The sequence below is a fragment of the Uranotaenia lowii genome, chromosome 2 (genome assembly GCF_029784155.1).
Source record: "Uranotaenia lowii strain MFRU-FL chromosome 2, ASM2978415v1, whole genome shotgun sequence".
NCBI classification, from domain to species: Eukaryota; Metazoa; Arthropoda; class Insecta; order Diptera; family Culicidae; genus Uranotaenia; species Uranotaenia lowii.
In genome coordinates, this window is record NC_073692.1 from 97,929,554 (window position 1) to 97,942,245 (window position 12,692).

General features: G+C 34.6%; 2 protein-coding genes across 10 annotated transcripts in view; one reads left to right on the forward strand and one right to left on the reverse strand.

Annotated features, from left to right (window-relative positions):
- LOC129743996 (vascular endothelial growth factor receptor 1-like) overlaps nt 1-12,692 on the reverse strand; it is a 106,071-nt gene that overhangs the window by 40,876 nt on the left and 52,503 nt on the right. The gene's annotated exons all lie outside the window — the stretch shown is intronic.
- The window catches only part of LOC129743991 (vascular endothelial growth factor receptor 1-like), a 49,897-nt gene continuing 47,142 nt past the window's right edge, over nt 9,938-12,692 (forward strand). For 3 of the 9 annotated variants that reach the window (XM_055736259.1, XM_055736258.1, XM_055736260.1), the window contains exon 1: nt 10,549-10,834. In XM_055736259.1, the coding sequence (XP_055592234.1) occupies nt 10,711-10,834 (124 nt within the window). In that variant the 5' untranslated portion in view covers nt 10,549-10,710. Of the gene's footprint in view, nt 10,167-10,548; nt 10,835-12,692 lie in introns of those variants that run through there. The other 6 variants (XM_055736262.1, XM_055736261.1, XM_055736264.1 and 3 more) reach the window with 4 other exon arrangements.

Here is a 12,692-nt window from a genome sequence, read left to right on the forward strand (position 1 = left end):
ATATTTCTGGACTACAAAATATGGCAAATTGGGCTGCCTTTTTTGCCATTTTAGGAAAACGACGTTAAAGAGTTGAACCCCTTTTTTCGTCAAATTTGACTTCTAAGCCAATAACCTCCCGGATCACGAACTAAATTGTTTGGAATAGGAGCTCTGGGTTGATTTCTCTCAAAAATTCATTCATAAAACATCCTTTTCATATTTTGAAGCACTATCAGTATGAATTTCAGTGTTATTTTTTCAATTAGGAATAACTGCCAAAACATAACAGAATAACGGTTTCTCCAATATTCTTCTGATTATTGATCAAATTATAGAACCTTTTTTGCAGTTCAAAATTAATGAGAACCAATTGAAACTTTAAAAATTGTTAGAAACTGTTATGGTATTATTTTAAAAATATGAAATATGAAATAAATTTAAAAATAAAAATTAAAAGTTAAATTAAAAAATTTAAAAAAAATATGAAACTCTAAGTTTGTTTTTCTCGTTTAAAATAGCTTAGCTTAGCTTAGCTTGATTGACTACTCACATCCACCTCAAATCATTGAACTCGAAATGCACAATGATATATTCTATGATCAAAATTAATCATTCTTATCAACTCATCAGCTGATAACTTCGTAGGGTTTTTTTTTATTTACTTTTTTTATGATCAGAATCGTTACGATAAAAATACATTTCGAATTCCATGATCGCAGGCGTGGCTCAGTAGAACGAATTCCACATCGCCAATGGTTGCTACTCCGTGATTGATCGAGGCCATCAATTTTGTCCAGAGGTCAAAAGAACGGTGTCTGGGAATGACACACATTCACAATGAACAAAACTGATGCTCTATCTTTAAACATCAATAACGGCGCCAGCCACGTCACAGTAGTCAATGGATAGAGGAAAACAAAAGAAAGGGATGATAGACCATTGATATAATAAATGATCATTTAAGAAAAAAAGCCTACATACCTTAATTTAAAAATTTGTATCAGAAGGGGCGAAATTTTTCAATAATTCTCATTTATCATAAAATTTCTATATTGACTCGTTAATTAATGAAACATTTAAAATGTGATCGATTTGAGAGCTTTGTCAAGTCAATCTGTATTGATTTTATTTCACATGTATTGTAATTTTGAAATAATTTTAGATTCAATTTACCTTTCTAGGATGTAAGAGATTTTGCAGCAATCTGATGGAAAATTTTAATACAAGAATTTACTTACTGAGATATTGAATTTTTTCAAATTGTTAAAAAACAAAAAAAAAGAAATTTCAAAGAAAATATGAAAATAATATGTTATTTTTGTGAAATTATGATTATTGAACGATTTTGAAAGGTTTCAAAGCAAAAAATGTTGAAAACAGACTTTTTGCCAGCTTTTTTGAGTATTGGACCACTGTGCGGCCTCACCAGTGATGCTAGGTGCGTTATTAAAATCAGTTGCATGTTTCAAATGAATCATAATATTTCTGAATTGATAAACGTTTGAATTCATTATGGGTTGAAGATAAGCCATTTTTTGTTAATCAATTTTCAAGGGAAATTTGAAACATTTTCATGTACTGCTTGGTAGATTAAAAAAGGGTTGTTTCTAACTTCTAAACTAGTGTAAAATCATTCACTGTTACAAAAATGTAATTTTATCGGGCTTTCATTTATTTACATTTTTGTAGCATTGAATGATCTTGACTTTAAAAATAATCGCCTACATGCTCTGATAATTTTAAACATAACCATAATTCGCTACATCGTTTAAGTGTGCGAAACAGACAGTTGTTATTTCGCTCAGATAAATGATGCATTTGATTTCACATTCGAATGGAAATCTACGGGAAAGCTGCAAATTCTCAGTACTCATGAAAAGGTTTTTCAATAAAAACAATGCAACTAAAAAAATTTAATCATTTTCCATATATATCAATGCACTTGGCACCCCTGAACACCCAAAAACATCAAAGCATGAACATCTGTGCATCGCTTTTCACAGGGCGAATTTGTCAATATTAGTACTGGAAAATTGCGTTTATCATGCGCCCTTCTCAAAAACCGATTCTGTTCTCCCATGGTTTGAGGTTAAGGCTGAAGCCTCCTGCTAAGATAGTGTTCGTGTAGAACTGTCAATATATCCTAATTAATTTTTTTGATAAACATTTTTGTTTTCCCGTACTAATTTCCACACAAAAATACAACTCGTTGCGCTAATTCAGGAAACAACTAAAAAAGCCATGGGAGGTGTAAAAATTTAAAAATTTGATATTTCCGTACAAAGCTTACAGTCGCATAATTTTACATCGGGTGCTTGGAGAAATTTTATTGTGTATACATAACTATACGCTGAATTATAAATTCTGGATTATTTTGTACTAAAGGGGGGCCCCCGTCCTAGTTTCAGATTTCATATACTTTGAACTTTTGGATATGGTTTTGTTACTGTTTTGAGCGAAACTTTTTTTTCCTCCTCGGGAGGGCCCCCTGAACCGGGGAATCTGGGGCATTTGCCCCCATTGACCCCCCCCCCCCCCCCCCTCCTTAATCCTTCCTTGCTTGAACTGCTAAAGCAGAGTTTAACAAACAATTCAACATAGCTTATACAATTCCAGCTACTATTTTAGCTTAATAAAATTGAATAAGAAGTGACCACTTTCTTTCGTTAACAATCCTTATTAGAAGTGAACTTACGTACAGCGTATGCTCGTATGCTACGATTGCTTGGATGCTATCAAGGTGATTCTTCTCCTTCTATGGCGACCGTAAAAAATTCAATTCATTAGCCTGGTGGGCTCTTATTTTTCATAAAAAAAGACACTGACTGATATTATTAAAATAATAATTATAATATAATCAGAGCCCATGATATCGTACTGCCAGATGGTCAAATCAGAGGGGGTTATAAACGGTACCATCGATAGAAGGTAATTAGGTATTTATTATTAAAAAGTCAACTGCTTAGAAGCAGCTTATCCTAACTCCTGAAAACCAAAATATTGCTTAGATTTGTAATGCGATAAAGGATTTTTACTTTCTTTGGGTTTCGAAAATCACATCTATTAATTATTCGATATCGATAAATCCTGAGTGCACCTATTGAGAACTACGTAGTCTAAAGAAGGTAGATGCATTCTGTTAAGTTCAACTTCAGAAATAGAAAACATGAACAAGCATTCTATTTTGGGGAGTTCCAAGAAAGCAACAACATAGCACAGACAGTGCATTTTACGAAAGGAAATGAAATATATTTCCTGATCGCATCCTCCTCACATCCCTTTTTTCACATCTGTCGCAACTTTAGTACCAGCTGATACCGTCTCATTCTCCTGCAGAAAATCAAAAAAATATATAAAATGACTCCACACAAAACGAGCAACAGTTGAACCGATAAAAATTCCCATTCCTGTGGCCGTTTAGCATCGGATATGGATATCCTTTTTCCCCACTTGACAGCTGCTGGGATATGGCTTCCGAGCGTCGCGACGACCGACGACGCCAGCGACGGTGCAGGTTGTGTTAAATCTTTGTGAATCCCATGACCCATCCCACATGAATTTAATGGTTGCAAACGATACAAAACGCTTCACAAGAGCCGCCAATAAAATGCAAATATTTGACTGCTGTGGTCACGCCTCTGCTATTTCGGATTTTTCACGAACCGGGTTCGCTTTTTTGCGGGTTTCGAGCTCTTGAAAGTGAACGGGCCCGATAATAAACCTATATGTACTTGAAAAGGTGGATTAAATATCATGAATCTGATTTTCCACATGGGATAATGAAAATGGGAATTAAATTGGGAAAAAAAATTAACTCCGTGAGATAGCAATCGAAGCGTTTCAACTTCTGCTCAACGACAATTATTAATACGCGTAATTTGATACAGAGCCAAGCAGAGAGCGAAAAACACCGATAGTCAACAATTATTGGATTAGCCAATATTGATAGAGGACATAAATTTCGAACCCGTCTGTTGCTACATAGACGTGTACACCAGCTCCAGTGACTAATGTCATTCCCATGTTCAATTATTTTTTCTTGGACCAAGCCGGAGTAATTTGTTCGTGGTTTACCAGTTGCAATAATAATAATGCATTCTAGACACATTTCATTGGCCCTGGTATAATTGTTGCGGCAGAAGCTCTCCAGTTTATTGATCCGACGGTAATTGAAATCAATCGCCGAGGGATCATAAACTTTACTCACTTCCCTAGAAAGAGAAAAAAATCAAATGAAACGAAGAAGTAACATCTATGGGACCGATGAAAACATAAAGTGGAAGTAGGTACCGAGTTTCCTACACCCAGTCCCAAGTGCTAGATTGCAGGCATCAAAATTAATGTTCGAATACGGACCCCTTTTCTGCACCTTTTAAGTGTTTCGAACTTACTTACATGGGCTTCATAATTTTAATGGTAGAAAAATAATGCGGTACATTTATTAGGGTTCCGAAATATTGACTTTAAAAATACATTTTTAGTTCGAGATTTACAATTTGGATAAGAATATGTTAATATAGTAAAATTTGCGCCGGTGGGTCCCATATTTGTCCCAAAATTCAAACGAAATTCAGCTTCGGGAATCTAAATTCGCTACTTGCTTTTAAAAACAACAAAGTGGGCCATTCATTCCATAGAGAAATTAAAAAAATATTCTGAAATTAATGGGCTTGTGATATAGCTCAGTTGGCAAGTCTGTTGTCACCTGAGCCGATGTCCGCGAGTTCGAGCCCAAGAGTAAACATCGAATACAGTTGTACCGGATAAGTTTTTCAATAACGATCCGCCAACTGCAACGTTGATAAAGTCGCGAATGCCATAAACATGGTAAAACGACTATAATCGAAACAAAAAAAAAATCTGAAATTAATGTGCTTCCGATCAAATTACACTAACTTCTTCGCGTTAACTTGGATTGTGGAACAGAAAATGGAAAATATTGAACAATACTGGCATATTGGCAACACTTCCCTAATGATTTCCTATTTGTTCAACTGGCAACAATTCCAGTGCACACTACGAGTTCACTCTTCGTCGACTCTAGAACAATAGCGAATTGACGTTCTCTCTCACTTACGACTCTCTGTTATTGTTTACATTGGCCACGCATTTTTTCAAGGGAGTTTAACTTCCAGGGTCATTCTTCCCTAATATTGGCCACGCGGTTCGTCAGTCCGGAATAATCGCCGCGAGATCATTCAGTTTGGTCGTCGCGAGTGAGTTTCAACACATGGGCTCCACACTCCACTGGGTAAATTTTATGACAAATCAGACACCTTTCGTCACGAGAACGGGCCAGTATTAAAAAAAAAATCCAAATTTGTGCTTTACTTTACAAACAAACGATTGTGATGAAAATTTGTGTTAAAAGCAAAGTTCCGATAATCACTAAATTCAAATGAGCGACACTCAAAACGTTTTCAACAGCGAGAGCAAAACCAAACTGGGCTGTTGGTTTTTCTCCCAACTGGTCAAGATTTGTGTTTGAAAGCGCTGCTAAAAGAATCAATTTAATAAGTTATGAAAGAGGCGTTTCACCTCGAGTAGGGATGCTCAACTGAGTGAGGTTCTTTAAAGAAGGCACGCTTTGCAAGTGTAGTTTAAGAAAATGAAAGTTTTATCGTAAAATTTTTGTCGCGGAGTCTCATATTTGTCACAATATATGACCAAAACCTTTTTTGAAATTCATCTATGGTCCACTCAAATCCTGAATTATAAAATTTGGAATATGAATCTGAGATCAGAAAAATGAAATCTTAAACCGAAACCTGAATCTGATGGTTGAATTTGAAATCAGTTATCCTAGCCTGAAATCTGAAATCTTAATCTGAAATCTGAATCTGAAATCTGAATCTGAAATCTGAATCTGAAATCTGAATCTGAAATCTGAATCTGAAATCTGAATCTGAAATCTGAATCTGAAATCTGAATCTGAAATCTGAATCTGAAATCTGAATCTGAAATCTGAATCTGAAATCTGAATCTGAAATCTGAATCTGAAATCTGAATCTGAAATCTGAATCTGAAATCTGAATCTGAAATCTGAATCTGAAATCTGAAATCTGAAATCTGAATCTAAAATCTGAATCTGAAATCTGAAATCTGAATCTGAAATCTGAATCTGAAATCTGAATCTGAAATCTGAATCTGAAATCTGAATCTGAAATCTGAATCTGAAATCTGAATCTGAAATCTGAATCTGAAATCTGAATCTGAAATCTGAATCTCAAATCTGAATCTGAAATCTGAATCTGAAATCTGAATCTGAAATCTGAATCTGAAATCTAAAATCTGAAATCTGAATCTGAAATCTGAAATCTGAAATCTGAAATCTGAAATCTGAAATCTGAAATCTGAAATCTGAAATCTGAAATCTGAAATCTGAAATCTGAAATCTGAAATCTGAATCTGAAATCTGAATCTGAAATCTGAATCTGAAATCTGAATCTGAAATCTGAATCTGAAATCTGAATCTGAAATCTGAATCTGAAATCTGAATCTGAAATCTGAATCTCAAATCTGAATCTGAAATCTGAATCTGAAATCTGAATCTGAAATCTGAATCTGAAATCTGAATCTGAAATCAGAAATCTGAATCTGAAATCTGAATCTGAAATCAGAATCTGAAATCTGAATCTGAAATCTGAATCTGAAATCTGAATCTGAAATCTGGATCTGAAATCTGAATCTGAAATCTGAATCTGAAATCTGAATCTGAAATCTGAAATCTGAATCTGAAATCTGAAATCTGAATCTGAAATCTGAAATCTGAAATCTGAATCTGAAATCTGAAATCTGAAATCTGAATCTGGAATCTGAATCTGGAATCTGAATCTGAATCTGAAATCTGAATCTGAAATCTGAATCTGAAATCTGAATCTGAAATCTGAAATCTGAATCTGAAATCTGAATCTGAAATCTGAAATCTGAAATCTGAATCTGAAATATGAAATCTGAATCTGAAATCTGAATCTGAAATCTGAATCTGAAATCTGAATATGAAATCTGAATCTGAAATCTGAATCTGAAATCTGAATCTGAAATCTGAATCTGAAATCTGAACCTGAAATCTGAATCTCAAAGAATCTGAAATCTGAATCTGAAATCTGAATCTGAAATCTGAATCTGAAATCTGAATCTGAAATCTGAAATCTGAAATCTGAAATCTGAAATCTGAATCTGAAATCTGAATCTGAAATCTGAATCTGAAATCTGAATCTGAAATCTGAATCTGAAATCTGAATCTGAAATCTGAATCTGAAATCTGAATCTGAAATCTGAATCTGAAATCTGAATCTGAAATCTGAATCTGAAATCTGAATCTGAAATCTGAATCTGAAATCTGAATCTGAAATCTGAATCTGAAATCTGAATCTGAAATCTGAATCTGAAATCTGAATCTGAAATCTGAATCTGAAATCTGAATCTGAAATCTGAATCTGAAATCTGAATCTGAAATCTGAATCTGAAATCTGAATCTGAAATCTGAATCTGAAATCTGAATCTGAAATCTGAATCTGAAATCTGAATCTGAAATCTGAATCTGAAATCTGAATCTGAAATCTGAATCTGAAATCTGAATCTGAAATCTGAATCAGAAATCTGAATCTGAAATCTGAATCTGAAATCTGAATCTGAAATCTGAATCTGAAATCTGAATCTGAAATCTGAATCTGAAATCAGAAATCTGAATCTGAAATCTGAATCTGAAATCAGAATCTGAAATCTGAATCTGAAATCTGGATCTGAAATCTGAATCTGAAATCTGAATCTGAAATCTGAAATCTGAATCTGAAATCTGAATCTGAAATCTGAATCTGAAATCTGAATCTGAAATCTGAATCTGAATTCTGAATCTGAATTCTGAATCTGAAATCTGAATCTGAAATCTGAATCTGAAATCTGAATCTGAAATCTGAATCTGAAATCTGAATCTGAAATCTGAATCTGAAATCTGAATCTGAAATCTGAATCTGAAATCTGAATCTGAAATCTGAATCTGAAATCTGAATCTAAAATCTGAATCTGAAATCTGAATCTGAAATCTGAAATCTGAAATCTGAATCTGAAATCTGAATCTGAAATCTGAATCTGAAATCTGAATCTGAAATCTGAATCTGAAATCTGAATCTGAAATCTGAATCTGAAATCTGAATCTGAAATCTGAATCTGAAATCTGAATCTGAAATCTGAATCTGAAATCTGAATCTGAAATCTGAATCTGAAATCTGAATCTGAAATCTGAATCTGAAATCTGAATCTGAAATCTGAATCTGAAATCTGAATCTGAAATCTGAATCTGAAATCTGAATCTGAAATCTGAATCTGAAATCTGAATCTGAAATCTGAATCTGAAATCTGAATCTGAAATCTGAATCTGAAATCTGAAATCTGAATCTGAAATCTGAATCTGAAATCTGAATCTGAAATCTGAATCTGAAATCTGAATCTGAAATCTGAATCTGAATTCTGAATCTGAATTCTGAATCTGAAATCTGAATCTGGAATCTGAATCTGAAATCTGAATCTGAAATCTGAATCTGAAATCTGAATCTGAAATCTGAATCTGAAATCTGAATCTGAAATCTGAATCTGAAATCTGAATCTAAAATCTGAATCTGAAATCTGAATCTGAAATCTGAATCTGAAATCTGAATCTGAAATCTGAACCTGAAATCTGAATCTGAAATCTGAATCTGAAATCTGAATCTGAAATCTGAATCTGAAATCTGAATCTGAAATCTGAATCTGAAATCTGAATCTGAAATCTGAATCTGAATCTGAAATCTGAATCTGAAATCTGAATCTGAAATCTGAATCTGAAATCTGAATCTGAAATCTGAATCTGAAATCTGAATCTGAAATCTGAATCTGAAATCTGAATCTGAAATCTGAATCTGAAATCTGAATCTGAAATCTGAATCTGAAATCTGAATCTGAAATCTGAATCTGAAATCTGAATCTGAAATCTGAATCTGAAATCTGAATCTGAAATCTGAATCTGAAATCTGAATCTGAAATCTGAATCTGAAATCTGAATCTGAAATCTGAATCTGAAATCTGAATCTGAAATCTGAATCTGAAATCTGAATCTGAAATCTGAATCTGAAATCTGAATCTGAAATCTGAATCTGAAATCTTAATCTGAAATCTGAATCTGAAATCTGAATCTGAAATCTGAATCTGAAATCTGAATTCTGAATCTGAATCTGAAATCTGAATCTGAAATCTGAATCGAAAATCTGAAACTGAAATATGAATCTGAAATCTGAAATCTGAATCTTAAATCTGAGATCTGAAATCTGGGTTTCAAACCGAAATCTGAATCTGAAATCTGGTCTTATCTGTAATTTTTTTTTGTTGATGTTGTTCGGTGATGTTTAGATGGAAAGATTTGCTTTATTTCTAACGTTTCGGTCTACTTTTCATTTCAACCATCTTCAGAAAAAGAAAGCTATTTTTTTCGCCTGCTAAGGACGTCACTAAATTAAAAAAAAAACCAAAAATAAATTCCAATTTTAGCAACAACCTTAGCAGGCGGAAAAAGGCTTTCGTTTCCTGAAGATGAATAAACAGTAGACCTCTAAACAGCACCGAACAAAATTAACAAGAAGCCCTTAAAAAAATGTTTATGGAAAAATGGAATCTGGATCTGAAATTTTAATCTGAAATTTGAAGTCTGAAGCTGAGCCTGAAATCTAAATCTTAATTCTGACTGTGAAATCAGAATCTAAATTTAAAATCAGATATTTGGACTTTCAATTTTTTTTTCCTAAATAGTTTTCACAAATAATTCAAAAATTCAAACAAAATTTGATCATCACACCCTAGCGACTCATTTTTTAAGCTTTTGTCAAGTCCACTATACCACCATGAGCACTACTAATGCCGTAAAACATTAATTACTTTTCCTTCTTCTATTTTTTACAGAAATTGCCTCGAAGAACCGGGCTCATGTGGTAGAAGAGGGACAACGACTTGAAACCGCGACGACCGACGACAGTTCCCTGTGTTAATGCCTGTCCATCACGTTCCGGTGAAAAATCGACGTCGTCTCCATCGGTCTTCCGAGGCGCGATTAAACGGACACGACCCGTCGACGAAGAGTCCGCATCAATCAAACCTGTCAGCAATTGATATTTTCCATTTATTTTCGGCTAGAAGCGTGAACCAGAAGCTAAAAGGTTGGACAACCCACTTCCGGCAGAGAGCTCACCAAATTTACCGGGCAGCAGTGAAAAACCGTATAAAATAGTGCCCAACGGTTCGTCAAATATGCAAATTTCCGGGACCATCAACAGCTGTCCAAATCGGTTGCTAAAACAAAAGTTTGGACCCGTGTGGGGGGGAGAAATAGAAGAAAAAATCAACACTCCGGAAAGCGCCCGTGTGCATGAGTGTAAAAAATATAGGCGACAAAGTTGTTTACCCACGTGCACGTCAAAAGCGCGCGAAAAAAAATCCAACTATACAATATAGTTGTACCATCAGTGATGCTCTCGTTGGGTTGATGGAAAAGTTTTCCCGAAGAAAAGCCTGGTGATGCGATTTTCAATGTTTCCTTTCTTTTTTTTTCTCTCATTCTCTCTTGTCAGTTTCCCTAGGAAGAAAATAAAACTTAATCTTATGCAAACTGGCCTGCATAGCAGGATCAGTTTTTTCACCCGGTACCTACTTTTGTGTGCCGTTGTGTATGTGTGAGTGTTGAGATCCGTCGAGAAACAAAAAATGAAGAAGTTGAAAGTTCATAATTCCTATTTGATAAGTGGAAAAATGCCATCGTTTTCATCTGTGATGTTCCTGCTGCTGTTAGCGCAAATTGTCAGCTGGAGTGATCCGGGAGGAGTTGCAGGTAATTTTTTAGGATGAAATGTATTGATTGAGTTATGGGCAGGCGTTTCTTGGAAACCAATAGATTTTTGAAGAATTCACTAACGATTCAAGTTGTTTGGAGTTTTTATAGTCTGTCTCCGACAGAATTAATTCCGTTTATTGACGGGAAACTGTCCTCGACAGGACTCAACTGTAATGTTTATTTTAAATTTAGAATTTTGATAATGTATATGGATATCGAGTTTTACTACTTTGTACAAATAGTTTCCCTTAGCTATTGTCTGTATCTAGCGAGTGCTACGTCGGATTACAGAGGCTAATACCTGAACAAATTTCCTTTAATTAGTTTGAGAGAACACTTTACTAGAAAATAAACTTACTTGCGAAGAATCGGATCGCCTTATTTATGTCCGGAAGCTCTAACGCAAATTCGTTGCCTTTTTTAAGCTGTTGAATCGAAGATTCTCGTTGAGAAGAATATCCAGGCTAGTCTGGTGATTACGATTTAACTCAACTTAAATGCGATTCAATTTAGAAGATTGAAAAACGTTTCCGAAACACAATAAATTTCCGTTATTTTTCCACCTGACGTTTACCGCTTTTTTCCTACACGCTCAAACTGGAAACCCAATCTGTGGGCTATAATCCCACGCAACACAAGTTTTTTTGTCACATTTTAGGCGCAATATATGAGAATTTTGACGAACTGTGTTTTGAAGTTGTGATTATTTCCTTGGTTGAAGGATCAGCCCAAAGAAATAAAATCCTTTAAAAAATAATACTTTGGTTTTGTCATTACGGATTGAATGTAAGGGGGGCGGGCCCAAAGAAATTCTCGGAGCGAGAAAGTAAAGAAGGAGAACTCTAAGCTTTGCAAAGTGTGGCTTAACTGAGCGACTAACTTTAGTAAGAGAGTAGATTTTCCTGAGTAAATCATTTATACACAAAAATGAACATGAAAGTTTCAAAAGCGATTATTATGTGCGTTGAAAGTGACTTCCAAAACAAATTTGCTATTGAGATTTCTTGAGTGCTTTAAAAGTACCTAAATTTTACTCAATACGGGATTAATGTCACAAAAGTGCACACAAGTACTCAGAAACAAACTTAAAAGTTACAAAAAGTGCATCGAGTTGCATTCTTCCATTTTGTACATCTTTCCTGTCATTCCACGCATTCCCGCGAGTGAATTATATGTACTCACCGATGCACTTGAAGGTAGAAATAGTGATTTATATGTGCGCTGTAATTGACTTTGGAATAAGAGTTTCCAAAAGAGAATAAAATGTAACTTTTTTTTTCGAGACATTGGAAGCATGCTCAAACTTTTATGAGCAATGAGTCAGATTTAGCACTGTAATCTCGAAGTGCCATGGATTGAATTCCACAACGATTTTGGGCTAATGCTTGGGTAAATCAAAACACAATCGTACATATGTTGATGATTAGAGGATATGGGAATTAAAATAGATAGTAAATTGTACAAAAAATCACTTGAGTGTTGCATGAGAGCTGGAGAGTGGTCTATTCAGCTTGATTGTGTTCAAATTTTGGGCTGAATAGAATGCATATCAGCACATTGAATAGGCTGATTAAGCTCTCACGGAATTGTTCAAGGAACTTTTGGTCGCTTGGGAACGCACAAAATTTAATGTGAACGTAAACAACTTATTCATGCTCATCAGGGTAGCAATGGATGTATGGCAAAAATTATACGTTCCCAAATGCTCTAAACTCTACTGTAGAGGACTTGGTGGCGCTACTGTTTGGTCATTGGCTTGAATCAGCAAATAACAGTTCGCATACACTTCCATCTCGTCATCGCCTTTGCTAGACACCTACACCAATAACAACCAAACAATCGTATTGCACAGGTT